The following is a 27,461-nucleotide window of genomic DNA, read 5'->3' on the forward strand; positions in this document are numbered from 1 at the left end:
AGGTGGGTGGTCTCTTTGCTCTCCCTAAGCTATACAGACACAGAACAGCACATTTCAGAAACAGTCTTGCTATTGAGGTTATAACTGCACCATCTTTCAGGTTCCACTGTTTCTTTAAGAATACATTTCAAGTCAGCAAAGAAATCTAATTCCACAGCAACTTGCTACCAAAGTGGGTGAGCGGTGTGAAGAAATGAATTATTCCAACAAAGGGACAGATTGCCTCATCTTGTGTCTCAGCCTTTTTATTTATTTATTTGGCAATGCATCAGGAAAACAAAATCCTTTGTCTTATCGAATTAACCTACCCTCCCTCTATACACTTTGACATTATACATTTTGAATAGCTTTTATGAGCAATGCACATTAGCACTGACTATGCCTTCCTGTCTTTGTCTCTACACATAATGACAGCTGTACTGAATGATTATTAGACTTGTCTCGCTTTCTTAAAAGGATGGGGAACATAATGATATGTTGCAATATGTGCTATGGACTACTACATCCAATTGCTTCTCAGAGTGATTGATAAACTCCTTACAATACGCCTGATACGATTTTTTTGAGGGAGGAGTATTTATCTTTCAGCTCTTCCCACTTTTCCATTTTTCAGGGTGAACTCATCTGGAACTGGATCTAGCAGGCAGGGTGGGAGTGTATGAATCAGTTCAGAATAATCAAGGAATGGGCACTGGGCACTTAGTCATTGATCATGCTGAATGGATAGCTTTGACCTCTCAGTGAATGCCACCCTTCTGCATTAGAGGAGCAGATAGACAGATCTAGCAGTCAGCTTCAGAACAGAATGAGATAAATAGCTGGATATACTAATTATAAACCCAGAATATAGGGTTGCTCATCCAAAGTTCTCAGAGTGCTTAACAATAAACAAACCCATCATGAGATGGATGTGATCTAGAAAGCTAAGCATAGAACTGGGAGCCAATACTCAAGAGTTTTCATCCTGGCCTTGACAATCACTGTGTATGTGGCCTTGAAAAAATCATTCAATCTTTCTGCCTCAGTTTCCTCATCTACAAAACAAGGATAACAGTTGTTATTTATGGAGACAGGGTGGGAAGATCAACCCCTGGAGTGGATCCCCACCCCCAATAAAACAGACAAAAAGCGTGATAGTATGGCTCCAATGTCCAACTCTTTAGGATAATTTTCAGCCAGCAAGAGTGCACGGTGTGGGGATGGCATACCAGTCTATACCCCTCAACCCCAGTTTCGCTAAGGATCATTAGTGGGTTATAAAGCACTTTGTAAATGAAGCCCAAATTTTCAGTGCCCTTCCCCTTTCCTGCATGGCGTTATTTGTGCTTGCAACATTTAGGCCCATAGTTTGCCTTGGCAATGAGTTTCAGGCACATATATTAGCCCTTGCATGGCGTATTACTGGATTTGCACCAACAAGCTGGTTGTTAGTCATGCAAATGGATATATATGTGCCAACAAGTCATTTGCAGACACAAAAATGATGTAGGTTAAATTTTGTTGGGACACCAATGTAAGCTCTCTTGGGTAATGATTGTCTTATTTCCCAATTTGTCTGTACAATGCCTAGCACATTAGAGCCCTGATCTGAGAGCAGGGTTCCTAGATGCTACCTTAATATTAATAAGAATAGGAAAAATGAAATTCTGCAATCATACATAGTCAAATTTGGAACCTCACCTCATTTATCTTTTCCCCAGACTAAACTTTGATCCACAAATAAATAAGATAGTGCATATATTTCTCCTTGAAGATATTCTATTCTGCAATTATGGAAAATTTAGGGCCCCAGAAAGATTTAGTGTCTAGGTTTCTGCCGCAAGACTTTTGTCAGTGGAAAAGCATTTGTACTCTTGGGAATCAAACTGAGAGTCACCCATTTGTGGCAGGTGTTTTAAGCACTCAGCCTAACAACTCACCCCCTCATGGCACTACAGCAATTCAACGACTAATTTAAATCTCTGAATATTAAATTAATGATGGAAATCTAAAATATTAATATATTCTAATTGAATATTCTCCAATAAATTACCTAGGCATTCTCAGCAATTTGATTTTACTTTCATTTCTTAAGGAACTTTCAGCTGCATAAATACAGTTATTAAAGCAATTCAAAAAGGGAACATTCTCTGCTCAGACTAGAGAACTCTAAACACAAAGGGTCTAAAAATTTCTTTCATATGATTGATTAAATCATAGAGCCCAAGACAGCTGAATCATTCAATGACTGCTTTCTTCCTGTCCCTCTGGCGTTAGCAAGGACAATATAAATTCCCCAAAGGTCTGAATACAAGGAAATACAATACATATAGTTACAGTATAGGCTTGAATGCTGTTGTAAGAAAATTTCAAATAGAGCATTTATGCTGTAGTTGCACTTTTCTATCTCTACCGCTGCGCGTATGTACATGTAACCCTACCCGAACACTGGGCTTCTGCTTTCTTCGGCCCAGATTCCAATTCCCATGTGGTGTAAATCGGTGTAGCTCCATCAATTTAAATGGAGCTATGCTGCGTTGCACCAGCTGATCTGTAAAATGATGGGAAATTTAAAATGACATCTAGTCTTTGTACTCTGGGGAGAATGCAAATGGAGGAACATATTGTAGTTTTATGAATATATATTATGGTGCATATTTAGAACCTACTCTCTTCTGTCTTTTTGGTTTTTTACAAGGAATGTAACTTTAGTGCCCTTGTGGCCAACATGGAGTCTGCTCTGCAGGCAGCTCTGGCCAAGAGACGGCAGACTCAGGAATGCAGCAGGAAAAATTCCTTTCACCCCAGGGGCACCTGTTCCAAACCCCCCAGAGTGAACACACCCACCCACCGGATAAGTACAATGGATTTAACAAAGGAAGATATTTATTTACAGAGGGATGAGAGGAGAAAAACAAGGGGAAATGTAGAGGGAGCAATAGGACAGGGTTGCATCCAAACCAAGGCTCCACAGGCCCAGTGGAAGCACAGTGTGAAAGGGCAGACACCGAGTTCAGGAGTCCTGAGCAAAGGTCCAGTCCAGTGCGGAGTCTTGGGTGCTCCTGGTCGTCTTCAGCGCCAGTGAACTTTCCCCAACAACCCCTCTGGTGCCCTCTTCTGCAGCTCTCTGCGAAGCCACACAGAGCGACCACCTACCTCCCCACCTAACTAGCTAGCAGCCTCCCTCCTTATTCCCAATGCAGAGTCACAAGCCCCAGTACTCACAGCCCCATGCAGCTCTGGGCAGCAGTGATACTGGGTCCAGCTCCGGCCTGTCCTTCTCGGGCAATTCCCTGGCACAGTGCTCCTCCTGGCTCCTGTCCTGGGGTGTCCCCGATCGGCCGTCCCAGGCTTCAGGCAGGTTCTCTCTCCTTCACTTTGTCCAGGGCCTCCCTGCTGCAGCCCTTCTCTCCCCCAGCTCCAGAGCCACAGCCCCAAGTTTCCCTTCTTTCTCTCACTGCTCCCCCTCCCCAATAGGAAAAAGATTTAAAGGGGCCATGCTCTCTAAACCCCAAGGGGTTACAGGAGTTTTGAACGGACATGTCAAAAGAAGAGCAGTATGTTGAATCGTTTCTCTCTCTTCAGTCAGTCAGGGTATGGCGCGTCCTTGTCTGGTAACAAAACGTGCATGGTACAATCCCACACCACAGCTTGGGTCTATGGCTGCCTGTACTTAACAAACCTGAAATCCTGCTGCAGTTAATCTTTTTCTGTATACTTTGGGCTGGATGGTTCCAGGAAGGCCGAGCCCCGAGCAGCAGACGGTTAGGCTCTGCACCACCACTATCAGAGCGGCAGGAGAGACATTGCAACACAGGAAGATGCCTGCTGGAGCTCCTTGGGAATAAACTCTATTGCACTACACTTTAGAAAGGTGCAGCACATGCTTTCCTCCATCTCCGGCCAGACTGTGTGTAGGCATGGTGTGAAAATGGCCCTGGCCTCCTCCTCACCCAATCAGTCTGTCATAACTCAGTGATGAAGTCAAGTTCTTCTCACTCTAAGGAATTTTCATGAGAAGATCTATCGGGTCTGGACTGAGCTGGCTACCTGTAGACTCCACAACAGAGACTGGAGTGGCCAAAGGCATGAGTTTCAGCTGGTGACACTTACTGAGGTTACGGAAGTGCTGGGGGTAGTTCCTGCTGCAACCTGAGAGGTGGATCCATGTTTCTTCATGGCTGGCAAATAGCAGCAAGAAAGTACGGGGTCTTGACTGAGAGCATGAATACCCTCCCTCAAGGGAAGCACGGTCTGATGGGAAGCCCTTCCTAGGCTTCTGTTCAAAAAACCTTCTCTTGACTGCAGACAAATGCTATGTCTTGTGTCTCCCTCTTACAGCTAGAAGTTAATGGATTCTGAATAGTCAATTTCATAGTGGTAAGAAACCTAGCTAATACAGGGTCTATTAGGAATTCTGTACAACAAAGAAACTACTTCACACGAAGGTGCAGGGTGTAAAGTGAAGCGTAGGCAGGGGAAATGACAACGTTAATGTTGTCTGCCCAAACTAGGGCAGATTCTTGGGTGTGGTACAATTACTTTCCACCACAAATACTGGTGGGATGTGGAGTTAGAGTTAATTTAAAGCCTAAAATCAGTATCTTACACCCTGGAGGATCACCCCAGTACAGGCAGTTGCTGAGGTGGTGTGGACATGACACACAAGCTCTAACACCATCCGCTCTGCTGTGGGTGTAGCGGATAAATGAGGGTGAGGTCAGGAGACCTCTATTCCACACCAGTCCCCAGGTGCATTTGTGGTCTGTTGGGCTCTTTGCAGTAGATGTTTCCCCTGAAACAAGGGGACTGGGCTGTCAGACAGGAGCAACAGGATCAAGGGAGCACAAAGGTGAGCTTTAATATATCTACAGTGTGTGTAGTTCAGTTGAACCCCAGAAACGGGCAGCTTAATTCTACCCCCTTGTGCACATACATCATGAGAGAGTCTTTTATTACACAGTAACAATTTTTTTCCATAGGCCTCATTCAGGGCACGAAAGAGAGAGAGCACTCAGGGAACGAGGCAACTGTTTAATACTTTCTCCTCATTGTTCAGCGTGTGGCCCCATGCCTCATTTACTGCACATCATCCACAGACTGTTCAGAATAGAGAGTTCTTTTCTTTACAGGTTTTGCTACAGCTTCCACTGCCATAGCATCCAAGCCCCTCACAGACACTAAAGAATTTATCCTCACAGCATCCCTGTGAGAGAGGGAAGAATGATCCCTATGACAGAGGGGGAAGCAAAGCACAGAGAGGAAAGCCAAGATTTTCATAAATAGGCATCTACAAAATAAATGCACTGATGATTAGAGGCTGCCCAGACACAAATGGGTCTTGTAAAGGTAACCGTCCAGCTTATGAATAAGAGTTAATAATATGTCTATGGAAAGCTGACGTACGTTAATAATGTTAATACCGATACACGTTTATTTTTAAATGTGCTCCTAAATCCATATTCAGGCCCCTAAATACACTTTGGTGACTTGTGGTAGGTCATGCAGGAAGCGTGCGTCAGAGGCAGGAATACAACCCAAATCTCATGGATCTCCATCCAGTACATCAAGCACAAGACCAATTATCTTCTAGAAACCCCCAGTCTTGCTCACTATACACCAGACACTTTCTACAGGAAATGAGGTTTGGTGTTACAAAGGCAAACCTGTTTCATGACACACCATGCAAAAACTGGGTTCAGAGTAGCAGCCGTGTTAGTCTGTATCCGCAAAAAGAACAGGAGGACTTGCGGCACCTTAGAGACTAACACATTTATTTGAGTATGCAAAAACTGAAGCATATGAAGAAAGGGCGCCCTGGTCTGCAGGCCATTTCACTATGCAGCGCTGCCTCATTCTTTATCCAACATATACAGTGAATACAGCCTGGATCTTGAAATACTGGATATTAGAAGGCTCTTTAATGCAGAGTTAACCGTGTGTAGGGTTCTAATAAGGGAAAGATACAGGGCTCTGTATAAAAATGATTGTGGATTTGGAGGGCTCTGGAGGAGTTCTGCTTTCTTTAAGATGCACTCTTATGTGTACCTTGTTTCTAATTTGAACTTCAGCTTTCAGTCACTGGTTCTTGTTATGCATTTCTCTGCTGCATTAAAGAGACCTCTAATACCCAGTGTTTCCTCCCCATGAAGGTACACACATATCTAGCCACCTCTCAATCTTCTTTTTGATAAATGAAACAGAACGAGCTCTTTACATCTCTCCTTGTAAGGCATTTCTCCAGCCCTCAAATAAAGTTTCTGGCTTTTTTCTGCACACACTACAATTTTCAACTTTTTTAAAAAAATGTGTACACCAGAACTGCACGCAGTACTCCAGGATCAGTTTCACTCATGTCATATATAGCGGTAAAACCATCTCCCTACTCCTACACCCTTCTCTCCTGTTTATAAGTTCAAGGATCACATTAGCTCTTTTTGCTACAGCACCACATTGTGCATGCTGAACTGCTTGTCCACAATGGCCCTTAGAGCCTTTTCAGAGTCACTTCTTTCCAGGATACTGCCCCCACCCACCCCCCATTCTTTGCATACTATCTGAATTCCTTGTTCCAAGATGTATAACTTTGCATTTGGCTGTCTTGCAATGCATTTGGTTTGAGTGGACTCAGCTTACCAATTGATTCAGATCGCTCTGTATAACTACCCTATCCTCAAAAAGAAAAGGAGTATTTGTTGCACCTTAGAGACTAACACATTTATGTGAGCATATAAATAAGTGCTCAAATAAATGTGTTAGTCTCTAAGGTGCCACAAGTACGCCTTTTCTTTTTGAGGATAAAGACTAACACTGCTGCTACTCTGTACCCTGTCCTCATAATTATTTACCATTCCACTAATCTTTGTTTCATCTGCACATTTCATCGGCAGTGATTTTATATTTACTTTCAGATCATTGATGAAAACGCTGAATATTGTCATGCCTAGTAATACTCCCTGCAGAGCCCCACTAGAAACACCACCATTCTATTATGTTTCCCTGTTGACAACTACTTTATTGAGTTCTGTCAGCTAGCCAGTTCTTAATCCATTTAACAGGTTTCTTTATTGATATTGTATTGTGCTAATTTTTTAATCAGAATGTTGTGTAATACTAAGCTAAATGTCCATATTACATCTATGCAGTTACCTTTAATTTGTCATCTAATCAAAGAATCAAATCAAATCAAATCTTGTTTGACAAGACCTATTTTTCATAAAACCATGTTGACCATATAATAAAGGATAGGAATATAATTAATTCTCTATTAATTGAATCTCATATCAGCTTTTCCATTATTCTGTCCAATACTGATGTCAGGCTAACCAGTCTACAGATATCTGGTCATCCCACTTGCCCATTTTGAATTTTGGCACAATGTTAGCACTCTTCCATTCTTCTGGAATTACCTTGGTATTCCAAGGTTTATTAAAAATGAACATCAGTGGTCCACAAATCTCCCTTTGGCCAGCTCTTTTAGAACTCTTGGGTGCAAGTTATCTAGGTTTGCTGATTTAAAAATCTTTATCCTTAGTAGAAGTTATTTAATATAATCTTTGGTTAGTAATGTGGGCTAGAGAGTACTTCATCAATCTCATGTGATACCAATAGATTCAAGTTCTGTCAAATGACAGTCTCTTCCTGTACAACAAGAGGAATATTCATATTCCACAACTGTACTCTCCTAGTACTAGGGTTTACTCACTCCTTGTTGGCCAATACGCAAAAGACCGTAACTAGGAACTGTATTCAGTTTTCTTGCATGTTATTGCGGTGTGCAAACAGTGAATGACATGGGCTAGAATTTTGAATGAATTGTGGTCTGCAAGTACCTACACAAAAAGAATGTAGTTAATATTATGCAAAAAGAAAAGGAGTACTTGTGGCACCTTAGAGACTGCGAATACAGACTAACACGGCTGCTACTCTGAAACCTGTTAATATTATGGGGGTTCTTTAGGGTGACAAACTAAATAGTAAGATGCAATGGCTAGAAGCTGAAATTAGACACAATCAAATTGGAAATAAGATCCAGCTTAAATAGTGATTGTATTTAACAGCTGGAATAGATTACCAAGAGATGTGGTAAATCATCATCATCTGGAGTTGTTAAATTGAGACTGGATGCTTTCAAACAGATATGCTCTACTTCCAGTCCCCGTTATTGGGTTCAATAGTGTTCGCTTACATAGAATGGAAGGATGATTCCCTTCATTGCAGGAAGGACCAGTTGAAATTCTATGGGCTATGATGCATTAGTCCTGGTGGTCTATTCTGGCCTTAACATCTGCAAATTTTATTCACACAGGATCAAATCAACGAACCACATGGATTTACACTAGCTAAAGATCTAGCTTATAATTTGCTTCTGTACTGCTAATGTTTTCTAAGCAGTCAAATCCAAACAGACATTTGTTCTCTCTTTTATTGTATTCCTCTCGACCTAAACACAATCAAACTTCTAGCAGTTGACACATATGAACAGACATGATGTTCCTTTGAAAGAAACAAAACCAAACCCTGTAGTTACCAGAAAGAATTCTATTCCCTCCTCCAGCCCTCCCCAGGAATAACGTTGTAGAAGTTTGATGGGGTGTGCGGTTCTTTTTTATTTTATTTTTTCATTTTGCCAGAATGAAACGCTTTAACGAGTAAAGAATTACAGCTGATCCCAACTGAACCAGATAGCTCGTAATGCAGCCTTACATGGCTCCCATCAAGCTGTATTCACCTTGCTATGATTTAAACTTCATTCAGGCACAGCCTTGCTAAAAATAGTGACAAGTAACTAATCAACTTCCATAAAATGGAATTTTCCCCTTCACAATAGCAAGCAGGATTAGGAGGGAACACGAAAGATTTGCCTATGCATTTCAAATTAGTCTAACCTATAAAAATGCAAACAGAATCCAGCAAGCAGTGGGATAAAATGTACATCTAGTAGGTTGGGTCTTTTTTAATGTTCAGGTTTTCATATCATTCAACACCTCATCTTGGATATACAAGACTACTCATAGATATCATAATGAATGGACAACTTTTCATTAGCTATACTTGCATCTAAAATGTAAGCTCAGACAGCGCTCTCTAGACCAAAGGGAAATGCAGGGTCTAGGAACTACTGCTACTTTTGAAAGTTTTACAAAACTGATCGCATTCTCTGACACGCACTTTTTTCCACATGTTGGGCTCAATGCTGTATTTCTTCATGTGCTCTTTCTGCTGTACTGTGTGAACAGATGGGAACAGAAAAACCCAACACCCAATCAGCAGGAGTGTTTGAAATCAGACCAGAACTGTTCACGTAGCTCTATTAGACAGCAGAATGTCTTAGGGCAATCTGAAGATTATGTGGATTGAAATAAGCACACAGTTCTGGTCTTTGAAAACATAGGGTTGTCCTATTCTCATCAGTTAAAGGGCAGAGTCTAACTGGTGAACCTTTAATACATGCTACCGCTCACTTCACTCAACCCCCACTTATAGGAGCTATCAAATGGGTCGAGGGACTCGATGCCGCAAATGAGACCAAACACCATCAAATATCAAACACACAAACCAGAAACATCAGGCAGTCTCATGTTCAATCACACTGTTATTTGTGTAAGGCTGTGACTTTCCCCTCCATTATAATTCCTTCTGCACTTCACAAGGCAGAAAAAAACAGTATTTTAAATCATTTCCTCCCCTCCATGTCCAAATTTTGATTTCATTTATTTTATTTTATTTTTATTTTTGTACTACTGTCTGCACAGCAGATCTTGAAGCCATGAGGGAGTTTCTTTCTTTAACAATTTAAGAACATGTTTGCTGTATCTAGCTGGTTTTCCCCAAGGCTAGTGTTTCTTTAAGATGTGAATATTTACTCCTCCATATTTATATAAAAGATAACAATTGCCTTCCCTATTTGTGAACATTACTTCACATTCTGAATTCTACAATCTTATCTTCAGACCATGACAACAAGTATGTGGGAGATATTAGCCATTAACCTACACATCTGCAGTAGGTAACCTGATAACACTAACATGTGGTAAGGTTTAATAAACTGGAGCCAAAGTCTCTTGTCACTCTTCAACCAAAACTCATAAAGAAGTCAATATGGGGGGACCTCTTTTTGCAATTAGCCTGCTTGCTGTGTAGCGCTCAAATACTGACAGGCATTCAGAAGTAACCCAAACTATCCATTTTGCTTAGTGAGGTTTTTGAGTTATTCTCCCTTTAATTCATTTAGGCAACTCAAATTACAATCAATATGACAACAAATTAAAAGGCCAGAGTGTGCCCAGATTCTGAATGCCAGGGAAGGCTTCTTGCACCCTTCCCCCACTCATGCACCTCAGCAGTTGACAGGCACAGTTTGGTCCTGAATACTGTGTTGTACATCATGGACCTGATTTTCACAAAGAGAGGCCTATGCTCTAAATGCACTCTGCACCTACCTTCACATGTGAAATAAATACCATTGCACATACATTTGGCTACATAAATCCAATCCTTGAGTATTATTTTTCACCCCACATCACAATAACTGCAGTGTGACAGTATCTGCATAAGTGTGCAACAAAGTGAATGAAATTCAAGCCTCTTTTTTAAAAACAAAATCAGGCATTAAAATATCTGACTGTCAATAATATTCTGTCCCAAATCATCTCTGTGCTCCTTGCAGAGATATTGTACCAACAACACAATTGCAGCACTTGATATTTGGTGGGTTGTAAATGCGTTTCTTTCAGACATTATATGATTTATCAAGTTTCCTGATACTTCTGTGGGATTGAGCAAACTACTCTTTCTTCCAAGTATCATGCAAAGTATCAGCTAATCAGTTTGGAACAGGTAATGACAGCAATTTATTTTAATCCAGGAAAGGGCTCAGCAAGCATTGTTTCAAGAAGAGTGGGATGAATTTCCTGACAAGGGATGTAAATTACACACCACTGCTTTTTCAAAATTAGTTCTTAAATTCTGCAATTATGTCACAATTTTCTTCTAAAGGAAGAATTATAAAATATCAGTCACTGAGTCTTCATTTTATTTACATTTTTTTTTGATAGCTAGTATTTTTCCTTTCCGGAAACCAAAATCATGGCTCATAAAACAAACAGTCACATGCATTCGTAATTTTGCTACACTTATCAACAGCAATCAAATGCATCCTGTAGTCCATATTTTTGTCATCCAAATGTCAGCATAATGTCCCATGGGGCTAGCTGATCTCTACGAACACCATAGTAAAGAAATGAGCAACATGCAGTGTAGGAGCTAGTTAATGAAGGATTTCATATAGTTTTGTACATCAATACCCTTCTCAGGCATGCAAACGTACATCTGGATCCTGACTCTGACTGATAGTTGAGAAAGGATGCTCAGGATGTAACACCCTTTCATACTTAGGAGTCACCATTCCTGGCTTCACACCTGCAGTCATCATCCAGTTGAGAGGGCTGGCTACCTGCCATTTTGGAGAGTGGAGCCAACATCTCCCCCCCCCAGGATTAGCTAGAAGGAGGTGATTAAACTCCATCTGAGTTGGATTTGAGGGGAGGGAAGACTTGTATTTGCTTCAGGTCGTAAGTGCTTTACCTCCAGGACAGACGTTGGCTCAGGAAGAGAGAGAAATGACGCTGTGTTTGATGCCAGATCTCCCATGCTATAGACTTGGAGTGCACCTGTTATTGCACCAGAACAACTACATTATTATTATTATTATTATTTCAATAGTTGCACTTACCCTAACCAGCTGCTGAGGGAAGGGCCCTCTTGAGTTTTCTGGCACATTGATTGGTGGGATGACCCAGTCTCTCTTTTGCCTTCTCAGCCCATTAGAGTTCTGGGGCTGGCGCCACGGTATTAAAGTGTCACTCGGTTGTGACGCAAGATCTGTAGATGCATTTTTCTTCCCTTTTTGCTGTTTTTGAGGAAAAAGAAAGCAAAATGCAGTTAGTTTTTTCCAAATGGGAAAAAAAGGAAAAAAAATCACCACTTGGGACTTTTGCTACAGTGACTCTTGCTTACATGGAACATTCATGCGTCGCTGTAAAAATTATTGTTATTAAAATGAAGTAAACATTTCTGCATCACAGAAGCATAATAGACTTTATTGGCATCTTTGCTGCCACTACATTTTCAATAACGTATGGAACTGTCATTACCAAATCAAACTGCTGTCCAGAATGTATTGTCTTCATTATACCAATTGCAGAAAGCTTTATGAGCATCTTGGATAAAGAAATCTGCAATTTTTGAGTAAATATAATCTACTGGGAAAACAAAAAAAAAATAACAGAACTCCTCAAGGGTGTTTTAACTCCCCTGTACCACGTTAACCTGCTCATTGGCTTTAAGAGAGTACCAATAACTTCTAGTATCTGGTTTTGTGGAAGTAAACTGGCTGTCCTAACTACTCAGGGCTAGACAATTCTTCTCTCTGGTGTTGAAAAGGTTCACAATCACAGATCTTTCATTCTGTACATAAAATAACATTTTTTAAACAGAACTTGATTTTGAATTACACATATGCCTTCAGTGAAGGTGCATGTGTATGTAATATTTTGCAGCCTGTAAACCATTTTGTTTTTCAGTGCGTGTGGCAGTTCTCTAGGTTTTGTGCAGGGTATTTTGTTTTATTGCAGGTTTTTGTAAAGACAAAAGGTAGCTGAGATAAAGATTGAAGAATTTTGCATTTGGCCAATTTAGGAAAATTACTGATCTTCCTCCTGGCAAACATTGGCCTTTTTTTTTTAAACAGAAAATGCCATTGTCATTGGTGATGTAGGTGGAATCATACCTGAGCTTTACAAATTCTCATTAAAATCTCAGAGGGGCCATATGTGGATGTTTGTGGAGACAAAAATGATAGTTTCCCCAGACTCTCAATCTTTTTGCCATCTTCACTACAAAAAATCAAATTCTAGAAAAATTATCAGAGCCTAGAAAGTGTGCGAGTTCAGAAAACAAAGCAAAAAGCTTTGTTATCTTGTGCATCCGGCTATATACTATAATCTGTATATCAGGTCTTCTTAAAATGGCTTAACTTTAAGCACATAAGCAGCCTCACTGACTTCAGTGGGACTAATTACATGCAAAAAGTTAAGCAAATGCTTAAGTGCCTTGTTGGACTGGGGCCATAGAATATATTTACACATTATTGATGAGTAGCACAATAATTTTACTCATGCCAGAAAAGTTACATTGATCAGTTTACTTAATATTCCCCACTGTGGGATGCTGCATGGAATAAGATATATAGGGAAAGATTATAATTAATTGTGGGGGCAAATTAAATTATTTAGACATCACACTACTTGATTTACAGGTGAAAAGCAACCGAAAGTCACTGCTGGCGCAAGAAATACGAGTGCAAATTTGGATGATGCAAATAGTGCCTAAAAATAGTTTACCCTTTTAAAATCTGGGCCTTAATGCTGGGTGGATACTGAGCTTGGCTGTGATGCTGTATTCCTTGTGTACTCAAAATGCCCACTGACCTCAATGATGTTTGACGTATTTGAGAGAAATTTGGAAAAAATGTTTAGTACAAACCTTAAAGATGAGCTAATTTTTCAAAATATTTAGCCCATTTCCCATCAAAAAAATTCAAAGTGAGAAAATTTTGAACCAATTCTAACCCTAATCTACAGTGATCAGCCTCAGGACTTGACATGATCATGGTTTTGTAAGCCTTTACTCAAAAACACCACCACTACTGTAGCATCAGTACTTTGCCAATCACTGCTGCGATACATTTGCAAAAGCACCAACTCTAGCAAGTGATGAATAGGGAAACAGCATCATAGTGTGGCTCTTGGATGCACTTCCAGTATGTTTTAGGATAAAGTAGGTGCTGTTGAGGTTACCCTTAGTAAACCATTCATAAAGCACAATATTTCCAATAGGGTCCCTTCTACTTTAACATTACAGATGCTTTTCCCTCAATCACTGACAGGAGGCAGTATTAAATCAAGAAAATACTCAGAAATGTGTGTCTTTAGAATAGGCCTACCAGATGCTAGCTATGGGGAAGTATATACTTTTTTTTTTTTTTTTAAATTTGTAATTGGTTTGCAGTTCCGAAGCGGGGTTCCTCTGAGGAGCAGGTATTTGGATCAGTTTACATAATTGGCATGTGAGTGTGGGGACAGATTATGAAGGAATGGACAAATAATTGTGCTCTGCTGAGTTCACACAGTGGAATGCGTCTGAACTAAAGAGAGACTTGAGAATTAACACGAATCCCAAAGCTCTGTGTATACTGAAATAATTAGTGTCAGCTCAGCAAGGCAGTACCAGCCTTTTTAGTCTTTGCTGGCAGGTGACTAGACAGTGACTAGCTTCCTTGTTGCCCTGATGATGTTTTCCTACACTAGAATAAATTGTCGACATGTCTCTGAATTTAATATGCAGAATTTCAAAAAGGGCCTCACAGCAACAATCTTATTTATAAAAACCCAACAACTCTTTTTCATCTTCATTTGTTGATGATGTGTTCTAACGGCCTTAATTTCTCTTGTGTTGTTTAAATAAGTTCAACATGTTTTTCTGCTGTTTCAAAAACTGAGAGACAAACGTAACAATGAATGCCAGACCTGTTCATTCTTCCGACTGAATATCCAAGAATTTCTCAGGAATAGCAACAACGATCAATTATAAACACCAGCAATCTATCATGTTATTTTGAACGTGCAAGGATCTCATGCCCAACTCAAATGTGGAATGTAAATATGGAATTTTCATTATACTAATTGGTAATACAGCTCCCAATTTCATTTTTTTCTGCTGTGAAACACTTTTCGCTTAGCTAAACCCTTGGGCTCAGAGATAAATATCTATCTATCTATCTAGATACTTACATGGGCCTCATTGCCATGGTATCGGAGCACCTCACGATCAGTAGTGTATTTATCCTCACAATATCCATGCGAGATACTGTTACTCCCATTTCACACATGGAGAACGAAGGGACGGAGAGACTTGCCTGACGTCACGGGGGGAGCCTGTACCAGAGGAGGGACTTGAACGCAGGTCTCCAAAGGCTGAAGCTTATGGCCTAGCCACTGGACCATCCTTCCTTTCTACTCTTTCAATACTGAGAGTTCCATTTTAATCTCTCCACCACCTCATTTTCTTTCAGGCCATATTCTGAACCTGGCTCTCTGTTCTACCTGAGCTGCGTTTGTTGCAGGAAGAGGGGAGGGTGTGATGGTGGCTGCAAAGTGGCTATTTGTACTATCAGCCAACCCTCAGCAGAATTTATGCTACTCTACACTAGGAGCTGATGGAAGGCAACAGCATTTCACCCACACTCCCTCCCCTAGCTACATTCCCTGGAGTGACTAAAGGGCCAGAATGGAATGCAGATTTGGGCCCTCATGTCTTTTATTTATGTAGGGCCAAATTATGTCAGGGGCAGAGGAAGTTGCACAGCTATAAACACAGGGAGAGATGCTGCCTCCTCCGCGTGCTGTCCTCTCCTACAACCAACCATTTCTGTGGTTCAGCATGGATAGGACGTGTGGGGGGCAGCACCCCACTTTATCATCCTTGATGGAGTGATGTATGCCTTTGTGGTGCAATCCTTGTGTTCCCCCAAAAGCAGCGACTTACGCTCATCCCTAACCTTTGTGCTTGGGATGCATATAGGCAGATGGTCACCCTGTGCTCTCCCTACCCCCATGCAATTGAATAAGGGACAGGAACAATGTGCCACTTACTTTTGGGCCTACATTTGCAATAGTATCGTCTTTTCTCCTGCTGATTCTCTACACACTTAGTGGATACAAACTCAGTGTGACATTTTGTCCTTTGCAGATCATTACTCTGTAATCACTGGATCTATGTTAGCTGTTTATAGTTTGGCATGAGTGAGATACTCCATGGTGTATTTCAGACAGATTTAGGGGAACTCCCTGTATCATGACCATGTGAGGAATTAAAACAAAGTCCTCTGGACTATATTGACACTGCACCTCATTCTGCAACAGGAAGGAAAACACATGCCAAACCAGGAATCTAATTCTACTTTCTGACAGTGGTTTCTTTCCATCCTGGATGTTTGAGGTGGCATTTAAAATGTTTAGGGCCGTGGTTCAGTGCTGTACATTAAAGCTATAAAGTAGACTCCGTAATTCAGTAACAGCACCTCTGTCCTTGGGACACTGATGCATCAGAGAAGTAGGTAGGAAGAAAAGCTTGGAGTTGGACCAAAGCCATTGAGTCAAAGAAAGGAGACTGAAGACAAAGTATGGGGCCAAGGGAAAACTGTTGCAGGGCAGACTAGGGTGTAAAGCAAATTTGTTACAAATTCAGATTTAGTGTGATTTGGTGCCTTAATATTCATGTTGCAGCAATAACTGTACATATGTGTAGTTAGTACAAAGGTATCAGGGCAGATTTATTAAGAACTGTTCCTGAAAGGACTGTGAAGCTAGCAATGTTATCTGTATTGTTTAGATAGTAAGTTCTTTTGGGCAGAAACCATCTTTTTCTTCTGTGTTTGTACAAAGGGGTCCTGGCCCATGACTGGGGCTCCTAGGAGCTACTGCACTACAAATAATCATACAGGTAAATTTTTTTGTTAATAAAGTAACATTTCTTCCTATGTAAAGCCAAATACAATCAATCAATCACATTTTCAGTATTCACTGTGCGCTCGCGTTATTTTAAAATGGAGCAATGGTTCCGTTCTCTTCTACAGCTTGATCAGGGAGGGCCAGAGTCCCACATCCTTAGGCTGAGTAGCCCCCTAACTTTTCAAGCAGTCCTAGTAAAATCAGTGTGTGTGTGTAGCAAAGTTGCCATCCCAGCCCCGCCCCTTGTGTCCACATGTAGTGCTGCAGCAACTTTTGCCTCAGTTCCCCCCTTCCCCCAGTGCTTTGTCCTACTTCACTTGTAGGAGTGGCCTGGCCCTCCAACCAGATCACTTTACAGTGTCCAGCCCCTTCTTGGGCTTCAGAGCCTGTTACTAAAGTCCATCCAAAACTATGAAAACAACCAAACCTTCAGCCAAGCCACCTCTTTTTCAAAGACACACCTCAAATGCCTCCTATGCCTGAAACATCCCCGCTACCCAGGGGCTGGCATACTTCTCCCCTTTCTAAGCAGTTCAGGCAGGTGCCGCTCATCAGGGTTCCTGCCTCCAATCAGACCCCGTTCATTCTGGGAGTAGCCAGCTCATTCTGCTCTTCTCTCCTTTCTGAAGTTCAGCCTTCTTCCAGGCTGCTCCTAGAAAATAAGAACTCCCACTTCCAACTGGGCTCACCCAGCTCTTTAGGGAAATCCCCTAGCAGTCCCCCATCTGGGTCTGATAACTAAGTTGAGCCACCTGATCTCCGGCAGATGTGTGCACGTGTGGGTGGGGGAAGATAGTTGATCCATTGCAGGCTAAACCCTTAAAGGGCCAGCCAGCCTGTGACAGTGCATAAAGGTGGCAGAATCTGGCCCTACATTTGTAACAAGGGGAAATGCCCTCTACATTCTGTTTTTTCCTTTCAGCATATTTATTGTTAATAGGTTTATAAATTATCCCACAATATTTTCACTTTTAAAATATACTATTACTTGTTAAGGGCTTGATCCAAAGCCCATTGAAGTCAATGTGCGTCCTTCGATTGATGTCAATGGATACTGGGTGAAGCCCTATGTGCTAACAGGGTTCTCAGAACTGAATGAGATACAGAAGACTGTCCCTGCCTTCAATCTTTAATATTAGACAAACTCCTTTTGTTCCCAGGACAATCCATGTGTCAGCACTTGGTCTCATTGAAGTCAAAAACTGGAGTTTGTTATTGACTTCAATGGGAGTAAGTCTGGGTCCCATGTTTCCTGGTTCATTCTCACCTTGAATTTAAATGAGTGCAGATTATAGCCTTGTCTACACCAGGTGTTCTTCTGAACACTGGTATTTAATGCTAGTGTAGATGAGACTCTAGGTGACTTCTAGAGTTTAAAACTAATTTGTCTACACTACAGATCTTACAGTGGCACAGCTGTACAGCTGCAGCTGCGCCGCTGTAAGATCTCCTATGTGGCCACTCTATGATGGTGAGAGAGAGAGCTCTCCTGCTAGCATAATTAAACCACCCCTAACGAGCGGCAGTAGCTACATTAGCAGCAGAGCATCTCCTGCTGACATAGCGCTGTCCAGTGAAAGCGCTGTCCAGCTTTTGCCAGTGAAAGTTTTGTTGGTCAGGGGTCTGTTTTTTCACACCTCTGACTGACAAAAGTTTTACTGACAGAAGTGCTAATGTAATGTAGACAAAGTCTAAGCAAGTTTAGATGAAGCTTCTTAAAACACCAGAGGTTCTTTGGAGCTCTGGCTTTACTGGGCTTCTGCCTGTTTATCTCTTGACTTGAACTCAGAGATTCCTCCTTTTCATTTTGCATTGGCTGCAAAAGCCAGGAGCACCCACTAGGGGCTGATGGCTGTTTACATGCTTGCTGCCGTTAGTCTGTGGCTTGTCAAATTTCAATGGGTGGCCTGTTGTGCGAAGCTCAATGCCCATTTACAAAATAGAGCCAAGAAGGAAATAACTCACAGAAGATGAATGGCACTAGGGATTCCAATAACCACAATTACCATCTCAGATAGCGAAGAGAAAGCTGCACCATAATCTTTTCACTAGTCCACAAATAAAATCAGTGTGAGTGAAGTAACACCAGCTTTCACCTTCCGCTACACTTAGCAGTAACCAGTCCAGCCAGCTGGCACCTCTCCCCTTCCAGCCAACCTGTCTTTGATATCTGTCAGCCTCTGGCTACAGAGACATCTGGAAGTTATTATCCAGCAGAGCGTATCACAATCCCATTTACATAATATAATATATTTTGTGTTCCTGCTTAACTGAACATTTTGGATCGCACTAACATTTGGGTAAATAAGCCGCCATTCTCTGCATATAAATAATATTGTGTCTTAAGGTGTATTCTTTAAAGATTATTAATTTTATAGCGATCAGCCCTGGAAATGAAACATTTCCCATTCAATGCTGAAATATATTACTCTTGCTTTGTGAATAAGCAATAACTGTGGTGGGAGGAGAGGGGAAAGTGTTTTCATTTCCAAAATATCAATATTATTTATGACTTGCTTGTGTTTTTCTGATTTGTTAGTCTTATTATTTTCATTGCCTCTTTATAGCTTTGGGTCATACACATTTCAGAAGATAAATAATCTGGTTTTTGTTTGGTTTTTATTGTTAAACCCAATATTTTACTGAGGTTAGATTTTTTTTTAAATAAATGACAAGTCTCTGTAGAACAATCTTCAATCCAATCCTCCAAAATATCTCTCTTCTTCCTGCACACCAATTCACATTCTGAAAGATGGCACCATTTCCTTCCACGCAGCATATTTATTTAAAAGTATTTATTCTGAAGCATTGTAGCTGGTTTCCATGGTAGCTATGGGAATGACAGCAGAAAATGCTATTTACCAAACCACAAAATAAAACAATAAAAATATATCTAAGTTCTTTAACAAATAGAACATGAGAACAGTGCTGAATAAACATTTGCATGAATTATGTTCTGAGACAACAACATTTTTGCTGACATAATGATTGTAGCAGATGAAGAATCAGGCCCTTTTCTCCAAAATACTGCCCCCCCCCTTTTTTTTTAACCTTTTGATCTTTTAGCAGTGAGAGTGATTTCATTTTATGTTTTCATGCAGCCTAATGAAAGGTTTTCAGAACAAAAGGAGAATTTATTTTAGGGTAATTGATTCTTTTGTATTTAGGTCATTGCTGAATTCGCCAAAGTTGAAGGCAGGGCCGGAAATGTAGTAGACAGATGACTCTTCTTTTTTTAGGCCTCCTTCTAGTACAGTCAGTTTAGTTTAAGCGGTTGTGTTGGAACTGTCCAGGTGAGGAATCCAAAATCTGTTTTTCTTGGTTGTTTTCCTATTGGAAAGTCTATTATGGCTACTTATCAGCCATATTTACAAATAGTTGTAAGCTCGGTGGCGAATTTAATCAAAGATAGCTTCACGTCACATCCCATTAGCATCAAAGCATAAATTGCTATTCATGACTGATTTTTGTGTCAAAGTGCTCTGAAAACTGGCATTTTAGCAGCAAGATGTTCCAATGTGCACAGTACTTCAGCAGGGGCATTAAATTAATGTGTTTGCAGAGAAGCCACTAATTGACAATAAGATGTGATTTTGGCAGTGTATTTCCACTTTAAAGATAATGAACAGTGTTTAGATACAGAGAAGATCCCCCTCTGCTCCTAAAACTATATTAATAATTTGTAGTGCAAACAGGAATAGGGGGAACCAATTCCGCCCGGATATTTCAAGTGCCAAATCAAGCTGTTTGATCATTGCTATTTACAAAAGCAAACAGTGGAATCTTAGTATTTGTGACCTTTATCAAATCTGGCTACACACAGTCAAGAATGTTATGTTTGGTTAGGAACTCATTAAACAAAATTATCTCTCCGTTTATAGAAATCGTACAATTACAGTATAAAACATTTTTAATTAAATCAGCTAGTTAAGCAAAAATTCATTACTTTCTTTTTTTAATCAGGTAACAGTGTGGCTGTATAGAACAGATCACATTAGAGTCAATTAATAAGAAAAATTGTCAGATTTGGCAAGCCACATAGACTTGTAGAACACATCAGCTGACAGACAGGAAAAAGTTTGAGTGAGATTCTAACGAGCTATCTTCCCTAAAGGAGACTGTGCTCTGCAAAATGCGCATACATGTATTATGCATGCCAAATCCATCACTGGTGTGAGGAAACTGGTGCGTTTATGTGACCAAACTGTGCTACCGGCTGTATGCACATGCTATTTGTACTGAAAAATGTTGTGTGCATGCAAATGTAGAATTCTGCAGTTACAACAAGTGTGTGCGCATATTATGCATCTGGCTGGTTGGGTAGGCTTTTAAAAATTTGGTTCTAACTAATAACTCAAATACAATCAGCTTTGTGGAGAACTACAAAAGCTTCTTAACACTTGTAAACCAGTTTAGGAAAGAACAGTAAGAAGAATATCAGATCCATCTGAAAGCACAAGTGAGAATTTTGAGGTAGGCAGAATGCCCATCAGCCAGTCTCCATGATTCAAACCCGCCCACGCATCCAATGGCAGCAGTGGGCAGGACAAGTTTCATTACCTTGTTGCCATGTGAGTTAGTCCATCCCCCATGCATAGGGGAAGAGACTGGTAAGGGAGAGAGGGAAAGAGAATGAAGCAGCATTTCCCCCATAGTCCATATACACATTCTGCGCCCCAACAGGAACGGGAGGGGAAAATACAGCGGTGTGTATAGCTCTACCCCAGCTTCTCCTGCTTGGGATCTTCCCCGCCCCATCCAGAGAACAGTGAAAGGTGTGTTTCACTGCCCCCGGACTCAAAGGCACACCCTGGCTGGCGATGGCGTAAACAAGCCCTATTCTGAACAAGTTTCTTTTTTCTTGTTGAGGTATTTCAATCTTTTACATATGTGATCCAGGGGGTGGAAAACGCTTTAGACTGTTAGCAAGATAAAACTCCACAGATGATAACGTAAGGGCTGTATCTCGGCAAAATAGCCTTAACAGTCAATTGGCACTGATTCCACAAGATTTTCATGTTCACGGTATGTAGCAGCTGATTCTACATCTGGTTCTGGAAAGAACGCCAAAATGAGATGGGACGTAGCACAACCTAGGCACAATTACTTACTAATTGATTTTTTAAGAGACAGACATCTCTACTTTTTTGCTTGTGCTGGTGCATATGCATGTATTTGCAAGGTTTTAGTTGCACAATTTCCATTGACTTCACAAAATCTCTCTTCAGTTATGAGAATTTGGGAGGACAGGGCAGGAAGACAGTAGGATTTACAAAGAGAATAATTGAAACAAATTTCTCCTTGGATAAGTTACTGACAGCAACAAGAGCTGCCATAACACCTCTTGTATCCCCAACCCCTTCTGTTGTGAACTCTCTTCTCTGTTTCTGTGATATTAATATTAATGTATAGAGTGATAATTATAGAAAAATTAAATACAGTAATGAAGAGAAAATGCATCACAACTTATTTCATATGTATAAGGGGAAAAAAAGTTCAGCTTGCCCTTTATGGGCCAAATCCTCAGCGGGTGAAAATCAACATAGGTCAGCTGACTTCAAGAGATTCAAAAGAAGTGGGTGGAGAGGACTGACATGATAGACAGCGATGAGGATCTCAGTAACTGCACTTTGTATAGATTGGAAGGGGAGGTGTGGAAGGCTAAGAAGTAGATGAATACAGAATCATGCATATTCCTTAGGAAGATTTCAGGGTATGCACATATGAAACATGGGGTATTCTGAAGACTGACTTCTTCAGCTCTATCACTGTTCACAAGCATATAGTTTTCATCTTTTGCAGTTGGTTAATTGAATATGCATTTGATAGAAAAACACAGTACATGTTCTTAGCAAAGCCAACAATGCATAGCTAATTCCATATAAGTAAAGCCAGCAAGCTGACTTTATTTTCTTCTAGAATATTATCCTACTCAAGTTTATCTTTTCATAAATGCTGACGTGAGCTATAAGGGACTAATATTAGTTCCATAAACAACAATTTCTTGTTTGCAAACTATACCCACAGGTCCCATTGACACTTTCAATTGCAACAACAGCCAATCAAATGAGAACAGTGTGAAAAACTTTATCTTAGTATTTACTGTTATGCTAGAATATCGCTCAGTTTCCTCTGGGGTAATTCAGCACTCCAGTGGGAAATATGTGACCTCATTTGCATTTTCTAATTGAATTGCTATCAGGTTTCCTGCAAGACTGAACAAAAAAAGTTCCTACAGTTACTAACACCACTTGCACTCACCAGAAAAAAGTTTACCTTCAAGTAGTTGCTAAGAGAAAAAAAATTCTTTACGACTCATAAAATGGGTTTTATACTTACCCTCAGTTTTATCACAATCTAATGAAACTTAGATTCTGTAGTTAAAATCCTTATATTACAGTGGTGAACCCTGAAAATTTGTTGGGCCAGCTATGCCTAGGATAAATAGCTGCTACCTCATGTTTATGTAGAATTCTTTATCGATCCTTCAAGAATGAGGTTATGTTATCTCCAAAATAATTAGCAAATGTTCAGGGTGTAAAACAAAAGAGAGGAAACAGAGCCATAGCATAACCATGGCTCAGCTTTAAAAACATCAGTTTTCACCAAGAGTAACCATGCAGCTGTTACTGAGATACATGGATAACAACAAAATCTCTGGTTTCAGAGTAGCAGCCGTGTTAGTATGTATCCGCAAAAAGAACAGGAAGACTTGTGGCACCTTAGAGACTAACACATTTATTGGCGCATAAGCTTTTCCTGAGCTACAGCCCACTGCATCGGGTGCATGCAGTGGAAAATACAGTGAAGAGCAGCACAGAGCCCTTCTGAATTCACTGAACGCATCCTGACAACACTATAGAGAGGTAGGGCCATCTTATTATCTCAATTTTAAGATAGGGAGCTGAGGTACTAAGAGACAAAGTGACTTGCCCAAGAGCCCACACCTAGAGAGAGCATGGCAGAGCAGGAATCTGATCATATGTCTCCTCAGTACCAGGCTAGTGCCCTAACGACTAGATCAACCTTCCTCTCTGTAAGGGTTCCACTGAAGTAACCATTAGGACAAGCTAACTTTTGAATGGTGCCCACTCCAAGTAGGCCAATAATTTCCTTATGGAATTTTAATTCATTGATCATTCTGAACCAAATTTTGTTTCCCCCTTCAATGAATATGCTAGTGGGTGGGGGTGGAGAAGCAGAGGAATATGACACTTCTCTTTTGCCCAGCATACCTCTGCAAGAATTAGCCACAGCTGGTCAATCCCCAAGGAGCATGAGGAATTACAGGTCAGTGCTAATTAGCCCCAAAGGGAGGTCCGTGTGAGGGATAAATGTGAGCAAACTCTGACAGCATAAGATACTTAACACCAGCAATTTTTAAGTATCCAGGAGCTACAGATCACTTACACAAAATCACTCACAGATTTACAAAGTAAAATGGATTATTTTCATTGTCTACCCCAGTGTTTCTCAAGGTAGCAAGTTGGTCCCTGGTATCAAAGAGGTTGAGAAACACTGGTCTACACTGCAACACAGATCACACATAATGGCTTGTTGTTCTCAAGAAACATTATATATATTTATTTGAAGTCTTGCAGGTGAATCGGAAAAGTCCCTAAAACAGGTTTTGTAAAAGCATTTTTGATTGAGTCGTATTATACCTTATAACAATACATTTCAAATCTTTTCCCGTAACAACCATGAAATGCTGTATATTAGGGTCGTGGCCTGAAACTGGATATTGGTTTTTAGCACCACATTGTTATCTTTGAAAATAATCTCATGATGTTGTTCCTTTCTTTGGTAAACAAGTCTTATTTTGCTTGCAAAAAGCATAAGGGTTTAAATAAAATACAAGTCAGATGCCTGAGATGTGGCACAATAAAACTGTCTGTGACCTTGTCATTAGTCTTGTATTCCACAATTTTTCAGCATCAAACTATACACTAATAAGGCTTTTAGAAAGGAATGATATGAATTTTAAAAAGCTGTGGTTCATTCTATCTTGAACCACAGTTCAGTTTATATTAACATTAGAGGAATTTCCAGTCAGATATTTTACTAAAGCATGTGCATTCTCTGGGTTTTCCCAGAGTGAGAAGAAACTGTAGTATAGAAGCTGCATTACTTTGTTCCCCAATATTTAATCACTGTTAGAGAGAAATGGGCTCTCTTTTGCACAGCTTTGTGATGAATAGTTTTTTTCTTCAATTCACTAGCAACTCTGCATTTTTTATTATCGCTTTTAAGCTCAAACACAAAATGAAATTTTCCAAAATTTTTAGCTTATCAAAAAGTAAAACAAAATTTGTGCAACTCCAAAATGAAATATTTTGCTTTGATTTCAAGAGTTTTATATATTTTCATTTGGATTTTCTAAAATAAAATTAAAAGGACATTTTTGAAAGAAATAGTCATTTTGAACCAAAACATTTAAAAGGTGTCATCTGGAAAAATGTCAAAATGAAAGTTTGATCTCTTAGCATTATTTTTATTATTATTTTTTAACTGAAACAATTCAGTGAAACCAACACAAATTCATGGAACATTGAGGTGTATCTGCATTTTTCTCTGAAAAACTTTGCCCAGCTGGATTCTTTTGTTATTAAGTGGCAGATATAGCTGATATAACGTACAGGGCGTAGTTATGTCTTGTACAAGACAGAGCAATGCTACACAAGATGGAGGAGGTGGTATATGTACATGGCTCAAAGCCTCGTGAAAGTTCTGGAGTGAAAACACTGGGTGGCTACAGAAAACAACTCCATCTAAATGCTTTCCACCATGTCTCCCAGCAGGTGAAAAAACTGTCCCAAAAAGGATGGGAAGGAAGCAGGACCGTGACCGCCCAGGGAGGACTAGGTGTACTTGGGGAGTCAGAGGCACTCTCATAAAGCACGGAGAAGGATTGTGGCCTCTCTGGGCTGCCCCTGTGGTGGGGTGCCTCTGTACCATTGTCATCTACACTACAAGCTAGGATTGTGAGTCCCTTGCTCACGTACACTTACTCGCGCTAGCTCTCATTGAGTTAGCGCAGGCATAAATAGCAGCGTCACTGCGGTAGCACTGGTAATGGCAGTGGAGGCCATGCATGAAACTGGTAGTTTTCAATACTCAATACGGCTCAGCCATGCCTCTGCGCCTGCGGCTGCGGCTACACTGCTATTTATACTCACACTAGCCAGGGGAATCACCCTCACTTATAGTGTAGAAGTAGCCTAAATTGCATGACGTAGCCCTCAGACTGCAGGGCAGGGACTGTTCTTTCTTTTTTAGTCACCATGCATATCAATGATGTTAAATATATAACAACGAATACACCTGAGATGCGATGTCTCATGAAATTTCCCTTAAGTACGTATTGGTGGCTTTTCTAAGGCTTTGGAAGTGGTCTGGGTTATTTAACTCCAGGGAGGAGCGATGTTAATGCTCAGCAGATTGAATGCCTGCCACAACGGTGCCATGATGTGCCTGGTTGCCCTTTTGGCCACTGAGGGCACTAGAGAGTATTGTTAATGAGCAGAAACAATGCTCCAGCCCTTGTTGTCTTGGAAGAAAACAAGCTAAAATCTCCTCTCTTGATCCTCACTGTGGGTACATGCTGCATTTCCATGGGGCTTTAGAGACGGACAGATTGTTCATTGGAAGAAATTTATTTTTATAAAATCACTGTAGAAAACTTCCTGGGTCAAATTCCCCTCTCAGCTGCACCAGTGGAAACAGAGTCAGTGGTGTTAGTCCAGATTTACATCACTGCTACAGAGCAAAATGTGACCCTGGGTGTTTTGAGAAAAGGCTGCAATTAAATTCTGGAAGGCAGCCGGGCACGGGGTCTTATTGCTATTCATTCATTTGAAGGTTGTATTTCAAGTGGAGGGACAATATTAACTGTAAACAGCAAAGAAATTCTAGTAGGAAAAATTCTATAGACTAAAAAGCTTCACTATATAGATCAGAACCAGCTGATCACTTAAGACTATAAAAGTATGAACTGAGGAGTTTATTCTCCTCTCTAGTAACACTAAGTGAAAGCACACGTGTCAGCAGGAGAATATACTGCTAAAGAATTGTTCACAAAATGGTGGCCATAGCTTGTGGCACTTGAAAACCTGCCCTTTAAATACAGTTGTACAATACATGTAGTTCACATTTATATTATGTGCAACTTCTTTAAGAACTAGTAAACGTAATGGGAAATAGATGGAGTACATGGAGATGGCCTAGATGACCTCTTGAGGTCCCTTCCAGCTCTACATTTCTGTGATTCTATGAAACATCACAAGAGGCAATTTTAATCAAGGAAAGACAGCCTTAAAGGCCTTTACCTTGTGTCCACTGTGCTGTGATTTCTCCCCAACAAGTAATCTGACCATTGTTTCCCATCTCTCTAGGGTCTGGTGGTCCCACGCAGTTACCATAAACATTGTCTGTTTCAAGGGGATTTGCACCTGGTGGGTGGCATATATGGTCCCATCTGTCCACACTTTGAAGTCCAAGTTGTTGGTTTCGTACCGAATTCCATTCTTCCCGGGACAGCCACTAAATTTCACTAGAATAGGAGGCAAGAGACAAAGAACATGCACATCAGATAAAAAAAAAAAGCCATCGAACACAAGTTTCAGACATTTAATTTTCAGACGCATGCTCGCGCTCTCTCTCTCTCACACCACCATCAAGGAAATGATTTAACTGTTTCTTTGCCCTTTCAGGAACGCTGTTGTGCTTTATCTCTATCCCCAGGGAAGAAGCTGTGGGCCATTTTTAAAGTATTTGATACAGTTTCATTCGATCTAAAACACAGCTGTTCCCCATTTCTACAAGTGGATTTCTCCCTTGTCACTGTTATCTTTTAAATTCAACTAGAGTCTATTACCCCACTGTGAGTCATCTTTAGACAAGATGTATTTT

The 27,461-nt window shown here is 40.6% G+C and overlaps 1 protein-coding gene across 2 annotated transcripts in view; it reads right to left on the minus strand.

The window, feature by feature from the left end:
* The window catches only part of CDH4 (cadherin 4), a 666,817-nt gene that overhangs the window by 210,785 nt on the left and 428,571 nt on the right, over positions 1–27,461 (minus strand). Inside the window, exons 3-4 of one of the 2 annotated variants that reach the window (XM_043495751.1) lie at positions 27,002–27,102; positions 11,714–11,890 (exon numbers count right to left, since the gene is read on the minus strand). In XM_043495751.1, the coding sequence (XP_043351686.1) occupies positions 11,714–11,890; positions 27,002–27,102 (278 nt within the window). Of the gene's footprint in view, positions 1–11,713; positions 11,891–26,878; positions 27,103–27,461 lie in introns of both variants that reach the window. The other variant, XM_038370284.2, reaches the window with a different exon arrangement.

The sequence above is a fragment of the Dermochelys coriacea genome, chromosome 13 (assembly GCF_009764565.3).
Source record: "Dermochelys coriacea isolate rDerCor1 chromosome 13, rDerCor1.pri.v4, whole genome shotgun sequence".
Classification (NCBI taxonomy): domain Eukaryota; kingdom Metazoa; phylum Chordata; order Testudines; family Dermochelyidae; genus Dermochelys; species Dermochelys coriacea.